Source organism: Anticarsia gemmatalis, chromosome 13 (assembly GCF_050436995.1).
Source record: "Anticarsia gemmatalis isolate Benzon Research Colony breed Stoneville strain chromosome 13, ilAntGemm2 primary, whole genome shotgun sequence".
In the NCBI taxonomy this organism is placed as follows: domain Eukaryota; kingdom Metazoa; phylum Arthropoda; class Insecta; order Lepidoptera; family Erebidae; genus Anticarsia; species Anticarsia gemmatalis.
In genome coordinates, this window is record NC_134757.1 from 9662655 (window position 1) to 9685300 (window position 22646).

General features: G+C 34.3%; 1 protein-coding gene across 3 annotated transcripts in view; it reads left to right on the forward strand.

Moving 5' to 3' along the window:
• Positions 1–22646, forward strand: part of LOC142977572 (uncharacterized) — a 155823-nt gene that overhangs the window by 10224 nt on the left and 122953 nt on the right. For 2 of the 3 annotated variants that reach the window (XM_076121539.1, XM_076121540.1), the window contains exons 2-4: positions 166–581; positions 16118–16256; positions 21222–21316. In XM_076121539.1, the coding sequence (XP_075977654.1) occupies positions 378–581; positions 16118–16256; positions 21222–21316 (438 nt within the window). In that variant the 5' untranslated portion in view covers positions 166–377. Of the gene's footprint in view, positions 1–165; positions 582–5194; positions 5403–16117; positions 16257–21221; positions 21317–22646 lie in introns of those variants that run through there. The other variant, XM_076121541.1, reaches the window with a different exon arrangement.

Below are 22646 nucleotides of genomic sequence, written 5' to 3' on the forward strand. Positions count from 1 at the left end.
ACTTACGTATGTCGGTTCAACAATAAATTAAAGTTCCGTGATTAGATAGTTAGATAGGAGAGTTTTATATCATACTTTAGTTTTCACACGAATTGTTTTTTTCTAAAGCACAATTACGAGTCTTAAAAAAAACTTACTTATTTATATTATTTTTTCACCATACAGCTCACCAATAAGCAAGTGAAACATCCAAGAAAACCCAAGTTTATTATAAAGTGCGTCCAAAAAAAGTTAAGTGAAATTGTTAAACCAAAACATTATCCCGAGCTTAACCCAAAACCAGCCAGTTCCGTGCCTCGTAGTACCAGTTTACCAATGTTCCCGGATAAAACAGTGTTAGTGAGTGCCCAGTGCTATGCTGTTAGAATGTAGGCACCATGAGGAAAGACGTGACGATGTGGTGCGTGCTCATGTGTCTCTCTCCGTCGGACAACTTCAGGACCCAGGAGATGGGTCTTTTGTCCGGCAAGATCGTGTTTGGAGTGACCACGACGCAGACCAGCGTTGGCACTACGACAGAGACCACAGATGACATTCAGTTCGTTGAGGAGACTACCCGTGATTCGCTACATTTGTTACATGTAAGTAGATTTTTTGTTATTATTTGATTGGGAGTTACGCGTTGTTGTTACTTGAGTGACAAACGTGATATGATATGACGATACGATGTCCTGACAAGATCGAAAGGTAGCAATCTAGCGTATACCTACTATTGAATTATGTGTGTAGAATCTCATCGTTATCGTTATACAGTGTTTCATAGGACGCCTGCAGTATAGGCCTTTGTTTTGCACATTACAACAAAACTATGCTCCTATGCAGCAATAAAAGAACTATTTGCGTAATTCATTTACTAATAGTAAAATGGCTGTCCTGCCTTTTGTTAAAATAAATAACGTTAATTTCTAGGTGCGTTATCACTGAAAGTATCTTCCTAACGAGTAAGTAATTACTTCGCTTGTGATTATCACTGTCCTATTTCTGTCCCACTTAGTGGATCGCTGCTAATGTTGCTATAGAAACGCAACACTATATTCCACTTGCCGCGTTATATTGTGAAAATATGTTGTAAGCAATCGACGACTTAAAAAGTAAGAAATGGGTGATTTCAGAGGTTTTCTGACTTACACCATAGTGTCAAAACGAATAGCTATCATGTTTTTTTAGGGTGATGAGCCAATTTAATAGAATTTATTTTTGTTTGACTTAAGTATTTAGTAGTATTTTTTTCTAGGTATAGAAGCGTTGTGAAAATGACCAGGGGCTATTGGTAAAAACTGTCATTGCTTAAAACTATCTGATAGCCACTTCTGTACATTGTTACTTTGCTCAAATACTGATGATTATTTTGTTACGTCAAAACAGCAATGGCCTTCAAACTGACACACATACAGCAGCTGTCAAGTGCAATACACAATATGCATGCCGAGAAACACATATGAGACAGAAATGACTATCGTTAACGAGATGAGTGAAAGACTCTTACGCTCTCTCTTTCTCTCTTACGCTCTCTTACGCTTTCAAGACCTTAGGAGTCTTAATCTCGGTACACCGATTAAGATTAAGACTCCTAAGGTCTTGAAATACTGTGAATGATGATGATTAAGAATCTTTGGTGATGATGATGATCGATGATTGAGAAGCTATCTCGACATTAAAAATACTTTGCTCCAAGATGTTATCATAACATCAATTCTAATAATAGAAAATTGTACCACAGAATAATTTCCAGACTAGACTAAAAACATTTCTACGCCCTGAAGCTCGTAGGTCTAGTGTTTATACATTATAATGTTGTATTCTTAACGAGTGAATGTACACAAAATTGTACAAACACAACGTCTAGAAGCAACAACAACATTACAAGAAGAATAGGGCTGTCGAACAAGTTGATAAAATTATAATTTGCTTTTATAATTGCGGTTAAAGCCTTATAATCTTCTTTAATCTATGGTGAAACCGTGAGGATGCGTATAAAATTATATTTGGATAAAGTATCGCATACTCATACCGTTGTAATTCCTCGGGGATCGTTCTATCTACAGATAAAAACCCAATGAAAATCTGTTCAGGAGATTCTAAGTTTATCGCAAACAGACACACATCCGCGGCGAGCACGCTTTAGTTTATTGTTTTTGGTAATTTCACTATTAGACTGTATCTATGGTCGATGGATTTGAAAGGTTTGATTTAAACAAAAAGGTTAAATATGGAGACAACATTGATCTCAAAGACATTACCTGCGAAACTGTTTTCTCTTTCCTTTACTTTGCTTTTACCTAAAGAATATACTTGTTCATTTATAATTTTTAAGCCAGTATTTTGCAAGGGTCTCCCAAATTGAGGGAGTGGTTAGGCTGAGAGTCCAATTATTCATAAATATAGGTAGGTACATTATTATTGTTTGTGTGAGCCCTACACGTGTATGTTCAGTACGTTGGTATAATTTTGTTACGCATTTGTTTGTATTGGCCGCGGCATTGCTTATTTATGTCGTCCTCCATACATTTTGATGTTTCTTCATTAAATCCCTTCGAAATATAACGTTTTTATTTCATTAAAGGGTTGATAGAGTACATTTTACACGTGCCATATAGAAGGACAGTAATAGGAGGAAAATAAGATGTAATTTTCATTACATCGTAATATTACTGTAGCTGTAAAAATGTAGTTATGATCTCAGATTTTTTTGTGTCCGTATTTAAGACGGTAAGCTCGGAAGCACGGTTTTAGAATCTATTTTAATGAGATTTTCTTATCAAGTTTGGCATGCATCCAAGTCCAATAATACGGACCCTAAAAATAGTTTAAAAACATCATTGCCTCGTTACAATATACTTAATGAATTAGAAGAAGTCCAACTGAATGAGATTAGCATATGATTGAGAAACGTGAAAGATGCTAAAAGTTTTCTCAAGTCTAGATAGATTTTTGGACATGCTATAGAAACGTAAAAGATGCTAAAATAATTTTAAAATCAAGATAGGTTTTTGGAAAAAAAGTACGTAAAGGGCTGAGATAAGTGCTATGCCCTTTTTTGCGAATGAAGCTCGCAAGTCTGCTAATGGAGATATATTTCTATAACTAAACACCGTGATGATATCTGATAAACTGTTTACGTTATATCATACAGCCACAACGGCTGTAGTGGCCGTACTACAGATAAAAATGCTATCTTTAGTCCGGCATGCGTCTGTAACACTCTTGTGATAACATTCACGAGTATTTGTTAGTTTGGCAACTGATACGTGTTGTTGGAGGTTATTAGTAAACATTGCACCTTTTTGTAGAGAATTGCTTTGTTTTGTCTTAGAGAACAGTCAGTGTGTAGACGTAACTTTATCGTAGATCCGGATGCGTATATAACGGATAAATATTAATTATAATTAGATTTAGAAAATAATGAAATAATTACGATTAAACAAACTAAAAAGACAAAAATAATAATATTCTATGTAAAAAAAGAAAAACCAAAATTGGTCCACCCAGTAAAAAGTTATGAGGTAACAAAGATAAAAAAACATCTCATTTTTTTGAAGTCTGTTAAAAAGAGATTCAATTGTTTTATTTAGCCAACCATTTTACATCTGGGCTACGGTAATTTATGTGTAAGAATATAGATTGTAAAAGATTAAAAACTTTAGCATATGGTACTTATAGTACATAGACAGTAATAGATGTTACAGCACAGAAGCTACTATATATTCGCTTAGCCTTTTGTTCCAAACTATGTTGGAGTCGGCTTCCAGTCTCACCGGATGCAGCTGGATACCAGTGTTTTACATGGAGCGACTGCCTATCTGACCTCCACAACCCAGTTACTTGGGTATTAACACGATGCCCTTCGGTAAGACTGGTTGTCAGACTTTCAAGCTTCTGACTACTGTTAACGACTGTCAAAGATCTTCGAAAATGACAGCCGGGACCCACAATTTAACGTGCCTTCCGAAACACGGAGGAACTCGATATGTATAAGATGGTCACCCATCCACGGAACAACCTCGGCAAGCGTAGCTTAACCTCAGAGATCGATCCGTGCGGCTGTTGTAAACTAAGCCACGAGCTCCTCATAATCCTACTGTTGGTTAAAAACAATTGGGCATTTAACGAAAAAATATTAAAGAAGTATTTCTATAGGTACTGAAATGTGTTTTCGACAGTTCATATACCGTAGTAATAGAACGAAGTCAACCAATTGTAATTCAAAGTAAAATGCATGAGATAAAGAAAAGATATACAATAGTAAAATTGCAGGAAATATTGTTTTACCTTATAAATACAAATGAAAACTAATTAACAGTTATAATTTGATTAATGTTACATTTCTCGATGTTTGAAACGTTTATGATTGATTTGATGAGGCCTTCTGGTTTTTAATTATTTGCTCAGGTGAAATATTAGCAATATTTGAATAGCCTTTAAAAATGTTTCTTCTTAAACTGACATTATTTTAATACATTTTCATTGACATAATTACCTTTTTTAAGTCAGTAAGTGGCAAAGACAGAACAGATATCAAATAGTGTGTCTGTGTATTACAAGTTGTTGCTTCGAGTTTGGTAATCGTACAGACCTGCGACAGAAAATACATACTCAGTGCGGGAGTTTTCTTTTTATGTATTGGCAAGTAAAATGTACTATCCTAATTCATTAAATAACATTATAATTAAGTTATATTGTTCCCTTGGAAACGCTCACATATTTGAACGCTAGTCCTTGAACATGACCAAATAAAAATGAATCAGAAAAAGACAATATCAAAAAAACTATTTTACGTTTATTCGATAATCTTATCATATCTATCGGCATTGAGCGTCAGGCGTATTTGAGTGCTATTATCTGAAGATTGGACCCGAAACGGTTATCAATACAATCATGAAACAATTCCAATGTGTATTGTGACAATCACTCACGTCCGCAGTTATTGAAATTTTTACGTTTTTTATAGTTAATTTTCGATAGTTGTGCCCGTTTAAAGTGTCAAAATTACTTTTTAGATGTGTTTCTGTGGTTTTAAAGTGATTTTAAGGACATAAAACCAATGTAATAGTGTAGATGATAGTGTTTTTAATCATTTTAAGTGCAATAAGTGCTCGAGTTCACCAAAAATATAGTTGTGACTAAGTGTTAGTTTTAGTTCTAGTTATCGTATTCGAAATAGGTTTTCTTATCTGTGCAGTTATGTGTTCGAAAACCAATAAATAAATAAAATGTTGTAATAAACAAGTGACGTCATTACAATGTGTGTGAAGTGTATGTTTTTATTCATTTTCGTGGTCACAAGTGACAGTTCGCGGGCTCAATGGCCGCCGAGTCAAATTGCTCACGGGCCGCAGTTTCCGAGAATGGGCAATGGTCACGTCCACGAAATGCCACACATGATCAGGCCAAGGCCATTCAATGTGAGTCTATAGTAAATATTGTTTGATTATCGTTTGGTTTGTGAAGTAAATAGCTGTGAGTAAATCGTTTTGTCGATTGTACGCTTATTAAACACAAACAGATCAGGTGTGTTTTAACTGCTCTGTTAGTTAATTAATTGCTCAATGCATATACTTTTTATCACCTTGTCTGAGGCGCTCATAGCCAGTTGCACTCATTAGTCGGTAACGAAGTCTGGGTTGAGCAACCCATGGCACGGTCATTCCATAGATGGATGACCGTATGGTGATGTTAAAACTAAGCATTTCCGTGCTCAGGAAGGCACGTTAAAGGCAGTTACTGTGGTTGTCACTCAAAATAACAGTTGTTAAATCAAAGCCTTTCAAATAATGTGGTAAAATAAAAAAAATCACCTTATCTTGATCAATAGACGGCTTGGCCATCATGATTGCGCGCGTCTCCTAATATTATTCTAATTGTGTTATGCAATGCCCAATCCCAACCCAGTTAATATCTCAGTACGGTATTTTACTACCAGTCGAAATACGACATAGTGACGTCACAATGTCATGTTTTCCTAACAAAAAAACGATTAGCGTGAGCATTTTCGCACCTTTTGTAATAAGGTTTAATAATATTTTGTTGACGGAGTAAAATACCCTAATTGGGAACTTAAACATAAAATGTCAATTTCATGTTATTTTGACAGATATCTGTACCGCGATTCTGTACAACTAGCGAGTATCGAGTATCGAGTAACGAGTAGCTATCGAAAAATTGTGTATGAAAAATTGATCAGCGCCCCTAGCGGATTTTCGCAACAATTATGTTCTTCAATGGCGCCATTTTCCACCAAACATTAAAATAAAATAAAATAAATATTTTTTTTTGCTGGAGCGCACTTAGGGGCAATTCGAAATTCGAATTTCGAAATAAAATATTCTTTCCATTTTTAATTTTAATAAATTATTTTAATAATCTTTATTGGATATTTTTAGGAAGACGAGGCCAACGAGGCTGAAAAGATATTGTCTCCTTTGCCTGTTTCAACGTAGAAATAAAAAGACACTGATTCTTTTTTTGTGTTGATAATGTTTCGTTGAACAACATTAACTATGATATTTTTATGTTATTGATTTATTTTTACTAATACCGTTTAAAGTAGACTATAATTATTATTTATGAGAATAATACCTTTCATAATTATTTTTTATCCACTATATAATATATTTAAAATTAGTTTATACACAATTATTACCAATTAAATTTTATTTAAAGAACAAATTTTCAGAACGAAACTTTTTCTCACTTTAAATGTCAAGTTTTCGATACTCGATAGGTCGCGATTCTCTGCCGGATTGCTGCCGGTTTTCTATCGAGTAGCTCGAAAGAAATGTATGGTATTCGATAGCGTGACGTTAGTATCGAATGTACAGAATCGAGGTACTGATATATCTGTTTACATTGTTGATTCTATGGTAAAGCGAGCCCGCTTTTGTACCAAACACGGCAGGTTACGAAACTGAATATGTTTTTCAGAATTTTTCAATAAATTCATAGTTATAGTCAACTTAGTAGAGAGCCTTGGCATGTACGATTAATCTAGATTATAATTCGGAATTTTTGTGCGTTTCCAAAATAAAGTACATTCCGAGCTATATCAAAAAGGCAACATTTTTCAGCCGCGAACTTTGCACATAAAGCTTTACTAAGTTATTGGACTATAACAGTTATAATTAACTTTTGAATTTGATAAATTTAGCAGTATACGACCAGTTGAAAGAGATTATCCTCGAAACTCGAAACTGTCTTTTATTTCCACAAAAAAGTGAAATGACCGAACAAGTTAAGATATTTAATACGAATAGTAAAATTAGGAAGTCAAGTTCAAATAACAACGCAACATAGACTACTGTATACCCTTAAGAGGATTACTGTCGTGAAGTTAGCAGCGTTCCTTTGAGATTTCACCCCGAGGCATTGGGGTTGCGGAACTGATTTCCGCGCATGTCGCTTCCGTGACAGGATCTGAATACGTGACCAACATATTTATAATAATATGTTTGTGGTTATTTTGATATCTTCGTGTTATTATAACTTGTTATAATGATATTACGTATTAACCGTATTTGTAAATCGATCTTGTTGTATGTACGTATTACTTATGTCTGATTGAACGTTTATTTTGCTGCTATTCGTGAGATATCTGGCTCTATTTCTTAGCCTAGAAAAGTGATGTTAGGATTTTTTTTATTGGAATGTACTTAATACTCTCAATAATATGTCACAATTAAACCACTTCGCTACTCGTTAACATTCAAGATGAACATCTAAATCTAAAGTTATGTTAGCAAATAAACTGTGCATATTAACGCGATAGATGAACGTAAAATATACAAACCTAGAGAAACATTGTCTGATTTATGCGACGTATGTAACAGTTGTCAAAATATTGTGCTCATATGCTTCGGCTATTTTAATTCAGATGGTGTAGAAAATACACTGAATTTTGGGTTAAATTTAGAGACCATAGATGGAATCTTAAGTGTCTCAGCGATAGTGTGTACGAAAACTGATCAGTAGCGCAATTCTCCACAGTCGGGACAGTCGAATATCGAGAGATTGACATTTAAAATGTACTGCCAAAATAGTTCCTACGAACTCCAGGCGCTGATCAGATTTTCATGCAAAATTTCTCGATAGCTAGCCTTGTCAGCAGTCGATAGTAGCAGAGAATCGAGCTATCGTCGATATCGAATGTCGTCAAGTTTGATAAACAGTTATTGTTTTTGTTCCTTTCTGTTGGCATATCCTCAATAGTAGTATTAGTTGTAGAAATTGCTCGGCGTTTGGTAATGCGCCTAGCGTATGGCATATTCAATGAAACTAACATTGTAATAGGCAAAACGCAGTTCATACGGCTGAATAAGCTATACCCGTAGACCACACTGTCTTCATGTTACGAAGATTAAAACGATCTATGATCATCAAGGGCAAGACAATAAAGAAAATATTTTGACAGTCGTGAAGGCAATTAATACGTCCTTGATACGATACTCAATACCAACCTCTAACCCCAGGTTTCTGAAGACATTTAGCAGTAGTTTATCTATTCAATAGCGTTTTTTCTAATGAGCTTTGACACTATTGAATAGATAAACTATCGCTAACTGTACCTCAGAAACCGGGATTAAAAAAGCTACTTTGTATTTGCAAAACACATACAAGATGTTATCCATCAACATTTGAATAATAGTAAGTGCGTGTTGTACGTACATCGACAGTCTAAATACACAAATGGTTGCCTTCACTTGTTACAATTACACTCGCTGTAAATATTTATATTAGTACTACTATCAACACAAAAGTATACTTAAGAAAATAAACATTGTATTACTATACAATAATACCAATCACGTAATAATATAGAATTTCTCGTTCTAAAGGGAAAACTTAATCTATACTTATTCAGAGTTTGTGAAAATGAAACTGAAATTAGATGGTTTGGAAAAGCCCCTACGACGAATTTCATCAGCTGCACAGAAATTGTACGCTGTTCGCTTCTCCCAAAAGTCTGTAAATGCCGGTGCCAATATCAATAAAAAGAAAACAATATCAGATCTTTAGATTGGGATCGGTAACGAAACATTGCTTTATGGATAACGTGATTCTTCGGCAGTGCAGTGCTAATGCCGTGCAGAGGCAAATAAAGCGGTTATCCCATAAAATTTCGTCCAGGAATTCTCAGTGTCTTCCCAAAGTGTGGAAGTTAAAGACGCAGAATCCGCCTCGAAGATCAAATAAATCTGCTGGTTTTAAAGACAGCTTGCAGTTGCGGATACCGCTCGGGACCAAGTAAGTAAGTCCCAAGTAGAGCTCACTCTATACGGGAATCATGCCGTTACAGACGCTATATATAGGCTGAGCCTTTGTTCCAAACTATTTTGGAGTCGGCTTCCAGCCGCCAGACCTAATGCAGCTGGATACCATTGTTTTACATGGAGCGACTGCCTATCTGACCTCCACAACCCAATACCCCGGTAAGACTGGTTGTCAGACTCTCAAGCTTCTTCCGTCAACCGTCAAAGAACTTCGAAAATGACAGCCGGGACCCACAATTTAATGTGCCTTCCGAAACACTGAGGAACTCGATATGTATAAGATGGTCACCCATCCATAGAACAACCTCGGCAAGCATAGCTTAACCTCAGAGATCAATCCGCGCGGCTGTTGTTTACTAAGCCACGAGCTTAGTTAACACCAGCCGCGAACTAAGCAACTTGTGCACTATTAAGTGATATACCTACGACCTACGTAATATAAATAACGCGCGAAATGTTTGGATTGTAATGCTCTTTTCCGTAGAGAAGAACGTTATTCCTTGACTTTGACCTTTGTTTTGCAAAATACAGAAGCTTTGTTCTGTAATCTCAATGAATATTGTTTTGTTTGATTGTCTATTGATTATCTCGGAGTGTTGCAGCGCTATCGCGATAATGGATTTTATTTGGTTGGCACATAGATATGCACTTATTTTGATGAGCATATTTACTTTGTACGTACCTAATAGACGTAAAACTTTTCTGTAGGTGACAATTTTATTATAGTTAAACAACAAAATGTTGCCCTGAATGCTGCAATTGAAAGACTAACTTGCTAAAGACCGCTTAATCATATTATGATTGTAAGAACTGAACGCCAAAATAGCTTTTAATGCTTAAAATTCTGTAAACAAATACAGTACATACCGAATAGTAAACTTATTCTTGTAATTTCACGGGAAATATTACTTGGGGATTACGATTCGAGGTGGTACTACCGAATATTGTTAACAATATTATTGTAAATATGTTCACAATTTCACAGACATAAGACGATGATAATGTGTAGGTACTATCGAACCAACTGAATCATGACCCATTTTGCCGATAATTCGCTTGACACCGTCAAAACAGTAAGAATTTCGTCTCTATTGTCAAAGTTGCACTTAGGACATTTTAAACATGCATACGACTGTGTTATGATGTATTACGACTACAGACAACTTTGACCTTTGTTATTATAGTACGTAGGTACCTTTTTCATAAATCACTCTTAATTTGAATCTAGAGTGTAAATAGTCTAAACTCTTTTCACTGTGAAAAAAACCTATTTGTGTCAAATATCAAATAGCACGTCATTTAGAAATCTGTGAAACGATTAGGGTAACCACTATAGTCATTGCCCATCATACAGTGATTGCCAATGTTAAGGAATAATACGTTTATTTTAATTTCTAAAGTAACCAGTTTAAATTAATTGCGATATATGTCACTTTCAGAATATTGGTAACATTTTAATTTATAGAACTCATGTCCGACGTTTGTGCGACAGGTGTGTAGTTCGAAAAGAAAAAGTAAGTTTATTGCAATTTTTGTTAAGGATAACACATTTGAATTAACAGTATTCGCTAGTAATTCTTGTTTTTAAGTGTTTTATATTGAATTAGTATAAAGTTATTGAAATAAACGACTAATGTTCTTTTAGAAAGAATATTTAAGTTGCGATATAATATAATAGAGTTTAAGTCAATGTTTTACTAAATAAAGATACTATTGACCAAAATTGTGTATCAATTCCTTAACCGGGTAATAACTTTGCTGGTTACCCTATATTATTTTAATTTTTATAGTAACATTATTTCCTATAAGGGCCGAATAAACCATGTCCCGAGTGGGTATCGAACCCACTGACGCGTTGCAGTCGTAACATCAACCCATTACGCCACGGAGCCTGTTGAAAACGGTAGCAAAGCATTATTGTATTGGCGCACAAAGATTTGTCGCAATAATGACAGATAACAAATTCATTACCAAGGAAACGTAGGTGCAAGCTAATTTCGACCTACGCGTATATAGACGTGTTTTAGAAAATGAGCACATGGTGGGTCATGATTCAGTTTGTTCGATAGTACATACATTAATATAATGAAATCAATAATTATCTACTTTTCCACATCTAAATGGGGAAAGATCTTTTTATCCGTATTAGTAAGAATTATACCACGAGATTCCACGCCTTCATACAAATATAAAAATATAAAAATATACTAGAATATACGAATGACATATAATTTTATACGTCTCATTTTGAACTGCAGAGATGTGTAAAAGGTAAGGGGTGGCCTTGCCCTTGAGGGAAGTAATACTCGTCACCCGACACTCGCTCTACGAAGAACTGACTGAAGCCATAGCTCTTTGTGCGAAATTAACGTAATATCATTCTTGTATTGTTTTGGTCCACGTCTAACTGATTTTTCTTAGTTTTTGATGTGAGGTTATTTGATTCGATACAAAATTGTTATAGTGAAACTCGTTTTATGGGAAATCGTTGACATAATAATAATATATGATGATTTACTAGTAAACTGTACAATTTAGCAGAAATCATAGGTTTATGTGTGCTCTTTATATTCCCAGTTATACCTCAAAGTGGTAAATAATCAGAAAGCTAAGCCATGTTGATTTATAACAAGATAACTAAGCACGGTCTACCGGTATTTTTATGTAAAAGCCCAATATTTTCACTCGGATTCTGGCGGGCTAGAAGACCAAATATTTGTTATAAGAAAAAGACACAGTCCAGTTCATCTAAGAATGACCGAAAAAAAAGCAATCAGAAAAGGAAAGAGAGAAACCAAAACACATCGACTATTCTATGACACAACAATACGATGTAATTGCACATTATTCTATAGTCAGAGAGCAAACATTTTTTATTCGAGTAAACTTTAACAAAGCTCGGTAACAAGGCCGTTGCCTGACCCATTTCCTTAATTTAACGAATGACATCTTAATCTATTAAACATCAAAAAGTAAAAAGGTCGACAAGAAAAATACGACGGAAAATACAGAGTTCAAATTTTCACGATTCATTGCACTCTTTGGTCAGTAAGCGGTTGGTGTTCGTGGAGAAACAAAGTAATGAACATCGAAAAGAACAAATTTTTGATTTTTGTTTTTCCGATATTTTGCGGTACTCTGTGACCCAATTGTAAACATTTGATACTTCTTTGAAGTTGTTGAGTTCAATGAGAAACAAAACTGACGGGCTCTTTGTACAAATTACAGATGTTATTAACGTAATGTTCTCATGGGATATGTTGCTATGAGGTTGAGTCGGCTGTTTGAAGTTCAAACAGTATTATTTTATGTATGTTTTGCTTTCAAAGTTTGTGATTATAAAAAAGTACAAAATTCAAGGAGCGATTCTTATGCGACTTAAATTCCCTGTTTTTTTATAATTCAGGCTCATGGGCTTTAAAAGTCTTTTAATTTTTGAATAAGAAAACGTACTAAGAATTCTAAAACACGTTCTTAATTGTGTTATGGTTGAAACATAAACATAAGCATTTACCAAAAACTATTGTGCTATGGAAAAATACGTGAAACAACCGTCAATCCTATCTACGTAAAAAATTAAAAATTGACAAACACAAACAGAACCGAAACACCTGCAGATCATGAAACTTACAATAATTATACCATGTGGGAATCAAACTTATAACACACAGGTCAACATATTCATGTAGTTCGATAACGGAGGCAATACACGGAAAATCTGCGGCTTATATGCAAATCACATGTCAGTGTATATTTAACACGGCCGATTAGACGCGCAAAGTGACTGATTAGATAACACACCTTGTATTATAACGTCAATGCAAGATAAAAGAAATAACTAAGTTAAAATTAACACCTTTACACCTTTCTAGCAAAGACTAGCTGAAGTAATATGACTGGCTGGAATGGAGCTTGTAAAGCTGCTGCGAAACAACTTGAACAATTTCGCTACATCATGATGGATGATTTTTACGTTCGCTGGGATAGAATTGCAGAGCACAACGAGGGCGAGGGCATTGCGCTTCGTTTTCCCGATTGGTAGAACGGGCATTCGAACGCCCCCTGCACTGGTTCTACGTTCGGTTTGATTTCTAAAACACCTACTTGTGTTCAAGTTTTTGGACGACACTTAGGAACTCTACACATGCACATTTACATTCTGGTGTCAATGTTAAGACAAGGAGACTATCTTCCTAGTGGTTAGGACATAAGCACCCTGTTTTGTGCTACCAAGTCTAAGGTACATACATACATGGACTAGCAACTGCTGCAGTTAATATAGAAACTGGCAAAAACCAATGGGAATCTGCTAAGAGGCAGAATAGAATACAAGACTAAGAAAACTAATACATCAAACTTTCTCATATAAAGCAAAAACCGCGAGTCTTCAGTACCAACTTAAATATTTTTATCACAGCCAATTTTAATAAAAATAACATAGAACTATAGTTTCTTTGCGTTTCCAATGAGGAAAATCATTCAGCCACGTGACGTAGTAAATAACGAACTATGTTAGTAAACAGTAAACAGATTCAAGAACGTTCCGCAAATATTTTAGCGTCGGACTGTTTTCGCAAAGATTCTAACTATCCATCTATCAAAATAATGAATCATAAATAATTTTCTAACACTTAATAGGATATTAATAGATTATTTTATGAAACATAATGTGTATAATAAGACAGCTGGCATAGTGCGCGGAAATTCATTGCACGGGTTGCGCTCTTCGAAGGTCCATACAATACAAATTTTGTTTGATTATAATTATGATACATTACAACCGTCTTAATGTGTTTCATAGCATTTTTTCTACCTTGGTAGCGATTCGGTCTTTATGCGTAATTCCGCCATAAACACAGTAATAATAAAATTATTCAGAAAATATTTTAACGCCGCATTCTTTCGACTGCTAAGCAATCATGTCGAAACAAAAGTCCCCCACAGTCTTATGGGTAGTCAGACAGTTAGCCAATATGAAATTGATGCGCACGCAAAAAGACAACATCCATACTCCATACTAATATTATAAATACGAAAGTAACTCTGTCTGTCTGTCTGTTACTCAATCACGCCTAAACTACAGAACCAATTTGCATGAAATTTGGTATGGAGATATTTTGATACCCGAGAAAGGACATAGGCTACTTTTTATCCCGGGAAAATGACGCATTTCCATGGGAAAATTTAAAAGCTAGTACTACATATTTCTTCATATTATTTCATTTTATATTTTCTTTAACATTCTGAACAACGACAATTGTACCACGCACAGTATACGCCATTACATAGGTAACAAGGTTGTCACAATATAAAAAAATAATATTTATTTACATGTAGCTATACCAATATAATTGCACATTATTTATTCATGTATTTATACTCAAACATATAATTATATGTTTCCGAATAATAACGGCAAACAAATTAAGCCCTCAAATTACGTTCAGTTGACAAGATTACATTATTTATGTCAATATTTATACAATTTCAGTTCAACGATATTTTCCTTATTTGTATCCTTTCAAGTTTATTCACTGCTCGAATATTTTCATTGGTAATTATTATTTAAAAATAACTTTGTTCACTAGTTATAACGATATGTCTGTTGATTAGATTCTATCATTAGAAATTCGTCTATAGATTTCCCTAATTAAATGTCTATAAATATATTAAATACATTCTTTTTATAGGTATATCATGAATTAAATCTAAGAATTAGCGGCTTGTATACTCACTAATGAGCTTGTTATAATTTGAACTAAAGATTTCCGATTTTGGTTCCGCAGCAACTATTATATGAATTGTTCAAGTTCTAAGTATATGGCAAACCCACGATCATAACGACTCGTGTAGAAATTCAACGTAAAAACGGTTGTGTCAATTTATGTTGTAGTTCTTCTGATCAAGTACAAGACAATCTACATATTATATCTATCTAACTGGTGAGTAAATAAAACGAAACCATATTTCTAGTTAAAGCTCACTTGACGTATAAAGGTTAGGTTAAACACAGATATGAGAATCTTTTAGTCTGGACTATCCAGAGACCAGTTCAGGTCAGGATCTAATAAACATGTTAAAAAGACAATTCACTTCATCAGTTTTTAGACTCTCTTTGAATTCGAGTCAGCATCGCATCTCATCGTATACTTGATACTAGCCCGATCTATCAGAATTATTTAATTCTGTATGTTTCATTCATAACATTGATTTCATTCATTGTTTTAATTTCCTTAATTTTCGAGCCTGATAGCATGTCGCCTAGGGCTTTATCAATTAGTTTGATTAGATATCACATTGTTATTATTTAAAAACGTAGTAGGCCTTACTTATTGCACACGATCTTTACATCATTAATGTAATCAAATATTGATAGTATTGTTACAAGGAAAAAAGAATATAACTGTATTTCGAGTAACATAGGTTGTGGCAGAGTATATAGAAATTATCATTTCACTTACATTTTTCTAAAACTATAAATGACAGCACATTTACCATTACGCTAGAAACATCATCTAAATCTTATACGATCTCTATCACTCTATAGAGATTTGTAGTGATACAAAGATTGATATATTATATTGTAGGACTCTAAGCTATAGCTGAACTAAAAGCCGAAACCCAATAATAGAAATTTAGACGAACTTGTCATTGATTTACACAACTCAATAATAGTCTTGAAAGATTTCTTATGAGTGCCTGAAATCTCAAACAATTAGAAGAGATTTTGACGCACGAAATGCCAATTGTGTATCAAAATTTTTCGAATCTGCATCGCGCTGTCTTATACCTTTCAAAATCATCTCTTCTTCTTCATATATATTATGATTAACGTTAAATGTATGTTGTTGCAGGCCGATGACCCGGAGCCTCCCGACCGTCACTACCCAGTGAGACATGCTGGTCTCCCACTAGATCTGGCGGTCTACCCTCTACCGCTGAAAGACTCAGACCACGAGCTCAACTTCAATGTGTCTTGGTCTCAATCACTTGGTAAATATCTTTTTGTTATCTTCAAAATATGTAACATCTTTGAGGCGCTCATCAGTCTGACAACAATCTGTGGGTTAAGCAACCCTTGGCGCGGTCATCCCATAGATGGGTGACCGCTTAGTGGTATTTGAACTGGGCGTCTCCGTGCTACGGAGGGCACGTAAAAAGTCGGTCCCGGGTGTTGTCAATTAAGATAACAGTCGCTAAGCCACGTCAAAAACCTTCGGGCGGCTTGAACAACTTTGACACTAGGTTGAGCACTAACCATACGATAAGATAAGAAGAAGAAGCTACTTAAATTTTGAGTTAATATTAAAAGGGTACAGTAGTTAAAAACAACATAAATTGGTTAGTTTGTGTCCAAATAAATGAAACAAATCGTTGTTTTAACCATGAACGAAAATCAATAAAATCGCTAAATTGTTTAAACTAATCGAGTAGCATTCGTGTATATTTTATCGAGAATTTTATCAAGCTGCTCTTTCACTATAAATACTATTTCTAGAGCCAAAGCGGTTTGCGACTGATAAATATCACAAAATCCTAGGATCAATTTGATTAGGTAGAGTGTTGGGTTTTTTCTGGTATTATCTGTCGGTAGCTAGCTCGACTGTCCTACGTATAAATTTTAATACAGATTAATTTTAATATATAGGTATTAGATACTTATTTTATTTGTACATACAATATGCTCACGTGGGAAAAATAGACAAAACTTTAAAGAAAATAAAGTTTCGTTGCTTCGTGCCACACTATTATTTAATTCAACACTGTTAAACAATGTAATCGATTCATCAATGTTGTTTTTAATACATTACTGTCCAACTGTTGGGCAGCTGCAGTCTCCTCCCAAACGAGGAAGAGGGCAAGTCTTGAGTCCACCACGCTGGTCAAGTGTAGGTTGGGGACTTTGACTTAGCATGCCCTCAATAAATGTATTATACAAATTTTAGGCATGCAAGGTTTCATCACTATGTTTTCCTTCACAGATATAATGATTACAGTTCATCACCCCGGTAGTTTCTTTACGTATCAAAAATAGCTAGTTTGTTATAATTGTAAGGTTAAATAGCTTTAGTATTAGTCATAATATCAAACTAAACACGGAATCTTTGAAGCATTTTTAAACATATCAAATTAACGGGTACGATCAAAGGTAAATCTCTGAAGCGAAATGTCCGAAACGCCAGTAAATTTACATTGAGAATTTAATCTATAATAAAGTATTATAATGTTGAATATAATAATACTATTTAGTATTAGTGTTTAGGGTTAAAGATGTCTCTATCTATCTATGCATCTGTGTCCGATTATAGAATAGAGACATTCGGACATGCGAATCAATCAATCAGGTAGAATTAGTTAAAATTCCGTCATACTTATGTTTTTTTTGATGGAGTAGTACCCATGCTTCCGAATAAAGGACCCTGTAAGATTGAATATGTTCAGCGACTTTTGGAATTGACTAAATGTGGGACCAGAAAGTAACGGCGAAGGCCGGGTTTTGTATTTCAAAAACGTAGTTTTACAGCATTTGAAAGCCGGATGAAATAAATAATTCCGACTTTAATATATTTTATTAGTTAAAGTATACAACAGGTCAAGCTTTTATATGAAACATTAATATAAAGTACACATATCCAATAACAAAATCAAAAGTTTCCGAAGTTGATAACCCAAAACGAATATTAATCTAAACTACTTTGATGTCGGTAATATTATTATGTGAGAGCAATTACGAGGTTAATTACTAAGCAGAAATAACATGATATTAGTAAATTGTTTGCACGAGTAATCACGTTCTCGAGGCTCGTGTATTAACTCAACGCAGCGGGGAAACTCACTCTTGTAAGTACCTACAGCGTTTGGATATAAAACTGTGGAAAATAATTGCCTACTTAAAAAACTTTACTCGGTATTGATGACTGTATGCGTTTAACTTGATAGTGTTCGAAACTTTTGCCCAAATCTGGAATATTTTAAAGGAGGTTAAAAAAATATAATTTAATGTGCAATTTTAATAATTAAATCCCTCTATATATTTAGTTAGAACTGTGTGTAACAGATCTGGATGTAGGTATATGATTATAAAGGTCCTCGATGGACAGCGATAATTTCCGGCGTACGATTAAGATTTCAAAACTGTTTTATACACATTTTCAAGCTTTCAATGCAAATATAACTTGTAAAAATAATAACGGACTGATCAGATGAAGACTAATACATCTAGCGAAATAAATGTTAGCAGCTCTTATTACTAGGTAATTGTTATAGATTAAGGGTGTGAAAGCCTGAGGCCAGAGTTATTAATAGAAGCTCTCGGCATTTTCCTGTTCGTAACTGTTCATTTATACGTAGCGAAGTATTGTGTACGAAATAGTGAACAAATCTTATATTTTGTGTTGGGTCAGCCTTCCTGTGTCCTTCATAAGCCGTCAGGGAGAACGAGATGACGAAGAGCAATAACACGTATACCAACCGACTGCGATTGAATGAAGCTGCATTAGACATAAGAAAAATCAAGCTTTGGTGAACAAACTGCTCAAAAAAATGTACTATAAGTATACCTTTCGCTATTATGAATCGAATTTGGCGTATATATTTACCAGAAGAAACGCATACATTCATGCGGAACTATATAGGTACAAACTAAGAACTTTAATTTTATATAGACGGTTGTTAATTCGTTCTAACAAAGCGTTTCTGTAGTAACATGTTAATCAGTTTTTCATACAAGATTTGTTCATAGTTCATATTCGGTGGTCCACCTCCAATCATATTCTAACGATCTAAAGGCGAAATTTTCTTAGCATTTTGTAAGTTAAATATCTGCATTTGACAAGATATCACTATTTCTTTATATTAGCAAGCTCTTAAATCTTAATTCTTAATGTTATCTAGTCTAATGACATCAATAAGTATAATATTTCCATGCTGAAATTCAGTATGACAATTAAAAACGTTATCATAGATACCGATCGTACCTATCCGTAATGATGAAAAACATCTGAATTATTGCAAAAATTGTTTACGAGTATTAGAGGAGGCGTGTTCAGATAGAAAAAAGGTGTTTTTACTAAGTAACTATTATAATAATACAATTATACAACTTATAATTGTACTAGTTAGTACTATCGTAGTATTAGTAGACTAGCTTTACGCACAACTAGCTAATGTATACCTACGTGTAGAAACATAATATAGGCGATTAATGATTTGTTTACCAAATTCAAGTAGAATATACCTATGTAGCTACGTAGTTTTTCCACGAAAATGTAACAAACATTCATATATCTATCTATCTGTACAAACAAAATTTCGCGTCTGTAAAATCGGGAGTTAGGATAGTAGAATGGATCGATTACAAGCTGTAGTATTATTAGCAAAACATATATTTGCTATATTTACGAAACACATTGTTTGACGCATCATAAAATGCATCTAACATTAAACAGATGCACTAAAACAATGCAATACTATTTAAACTATTTTCCTGTTTTCTTTGGCTTTATTCCTAAATGCATTAGCGTAATCGTAAGAAAATTTTGTTTATGTAAACAGTGTCTATGACTATACGGTGTAACTAAATAGTCTTAAGCCAGATTGCGACAGATGCAATAATTTGGAAGTCGTTCTGAAAAAAGTAAATAAGGATTGAGTTACCTGCACACATTGCATACGTTTTATTTTAGGTAAGTTAATTATCTTAAATATTTGATTTTCTACCAAGAGGAATATTTTACCTTGTATTCATTTGTTTAACCGATATCATAGACATCAATCTTTTCATACCTAAGTAGATATAATTGAATGCCTTTACTCAGAACTGTAAAAAAAATCCAATTTTGAACCTAATCAACCCCTCCATCTATAAAATTGCACAATAAGGTGTAGCGTGCAATAAAAATGACCATTTTGGTGAAATTGTGTAATATATTTGTCAGTTTCCAGTTAAGTTAATATTTAATTTGATCGTGTAGTGTTTTTATGCAATCCTGTTTCGCAGTATTTTATTGTCTAAGCATTCATTATAAGTTTATCAGAATAGCTGTGTTGTTAAATAACTCACAGTTTATGCTGTGAATACGTCAGCTTGATACATCATCATTTTCGCTTCTTTTGTTCTTCATTGTAGGGTTGTGTTCGAAAAAAAGGAAATGAATAAAAAATTGACTATTATACGATTCTTAAAAGCAATAAGTATACATGTATTTCAGATGAAGACGACCTAGCAAGAAATTTACAACTTGTAAAATATATTTTGTAATAGAGAGAGAAAAATAGAGCAAAAGAGAGAACCAGGGTCAATATGAAAACTAATGGCATAGTTAATTGTTTTATCGTATTAGCAGAAGCATTAAAAATATCAATTTTTTAACAAATGTAAGAAGCAAATAAAATTTACGTGGTTACCCTAATTCAATGTCTGGTCTATCGTCTCGCGAATGTAATCAATCTTGTAAAGAACGTACAAACAAACTGTAAAAATGGATAATCAAACAAAAATAATTATTATGTACTCATATACGTATGTATGAGTCGAAAACAAGATAGGTAAGAAGGTATAAAATTAGCATGATGATGAATTGTGTTTTTACCAAATGATATAATCATTTTTTTTAACGATTGTTGATTAAATTAATTATTATGGTAACGTGCATGGTTATAATATTACCTAAATAGTATATTATATTAAATGGCAAAAGGTTCGCCGCCTATTACATGGGACTAACATTGTTAGTGGCGAAACCTAGATGTATTTTATACACCTCTACTCTCACTTACTACTTTGGAAGCAGCAGGAGATATTATGTTTGTAGTATGATTAAGCATTGGCATAAAAAACGACATGCTATTGATTAGAATCGTCTGCTAAATATTTGAGTTTAAGTTCACCTATTATAAAAAAAATTCAGAAATGTTTTGGTAGTCAGAACTGCTAATCAAATTGTGTCTTCTTCTCAGGGTCACCAGCTTCAGATTACTCATTAGAAGTGTGGAGTATGACAAACACAGAAGATTGTAGCACGCCGATGTGCTACGAATATAACATTCCAGGGGTAAGTTACCTTCCATTGTTATACATCTTGCACACACCGCTTAAAAAAAAAAAGAATTCCATCTGGGCTGAACAGGAACGTGAGAGTCGATCTCTCAGCGAATGAGCTGAACCGATTTAAACCACCGGAGTGTAATTTCTATGTGCCTGCGTCCGCCAGGAAGTAGTAACTACTTTAAGCATTGCATTTGAACTTTGAAATTGGACTTAACTTTGTCCGGACAGCAAGTAAAGGGCTTATATCAGTCTCAAATTATTAAAGCGTGGCCGCTAGTGATAAGAGATATCCAAGCAAATGTTGAGATGATCTAGATTTGTTTAAATTCAAAGATGGATAGATGGCTAAAGCAGCGAACGACTGAAGGTTTATGAAATTTATGGTAGATGTCTATGAGTATTGTGCTTTTCACCAGACGCGCCTAAAATATTTTTTAATTCGTTACCGCCTACTACGTGTGCGTCTCAATATCTTTTGTTATTCAGAAGATGCGTTGTTTCGTGTGATATATCAAAATGAGATTATGTAGGATTGTAGGTATAGATCTCTCAGCAATGTATCACGTATTAATGGAATATTCACGACGTGCGAAGTACAAATATTAGTTCAGAATGTGTTTACGACGTTCCTCGGCATGTGTTTATAACTGCACCCACTAGTGCACCGACGGATCGGTATGAACCAAACACGAGTGTATGTCGTATGTGGGTGAGATTGTCTGTAACCCGATTCTCTACTAAAATCGAGAATCGACAACCGGCTAGCTGTCGAAAATTTTCGTATGACAATCGGATCAGCGCCACTAGCGGGCGTCGTAGAAACAATTTTGGCAGTACATTTTAAATGTCAAACTCTCGATACTCGATGGTTCCAATTGTGAAGAATTGAATTGAGGAACAAGGGGGTTGTCACGTATCTCAGTTGACAACTATTTAAAGCCCACTATGCTGTAGCGCTATTCTCTACAGTAGGTATTGTCGAGTATCGAGAGTTTGACATTTAAAATGTACTGCCATAATAGTTCTTACGGAACCCGGTAGAGGCGCTAAACAGATTTTCGTGTACAATTTCTCGATAGCTAGCCGGTTTTCGGTAGTCGATAGTTGTAGAGAATCGATATTTAGTTTTCTTTCTTAGATTATAATGATTAACACGTTACGTCAAGACAGCAATGTATTGAATAGAGTCCATCAATTTGGCGTACACTTGTTGTCAACTGAGATACGTAATACGCATTCAGAAATTTAATGGTCAAGGGTATTTAATGACATTAACGTTAATAATTGAAATTGTGAAATTTTTGCTAATCTTGCGTCATACTTTTTGTCAGTTT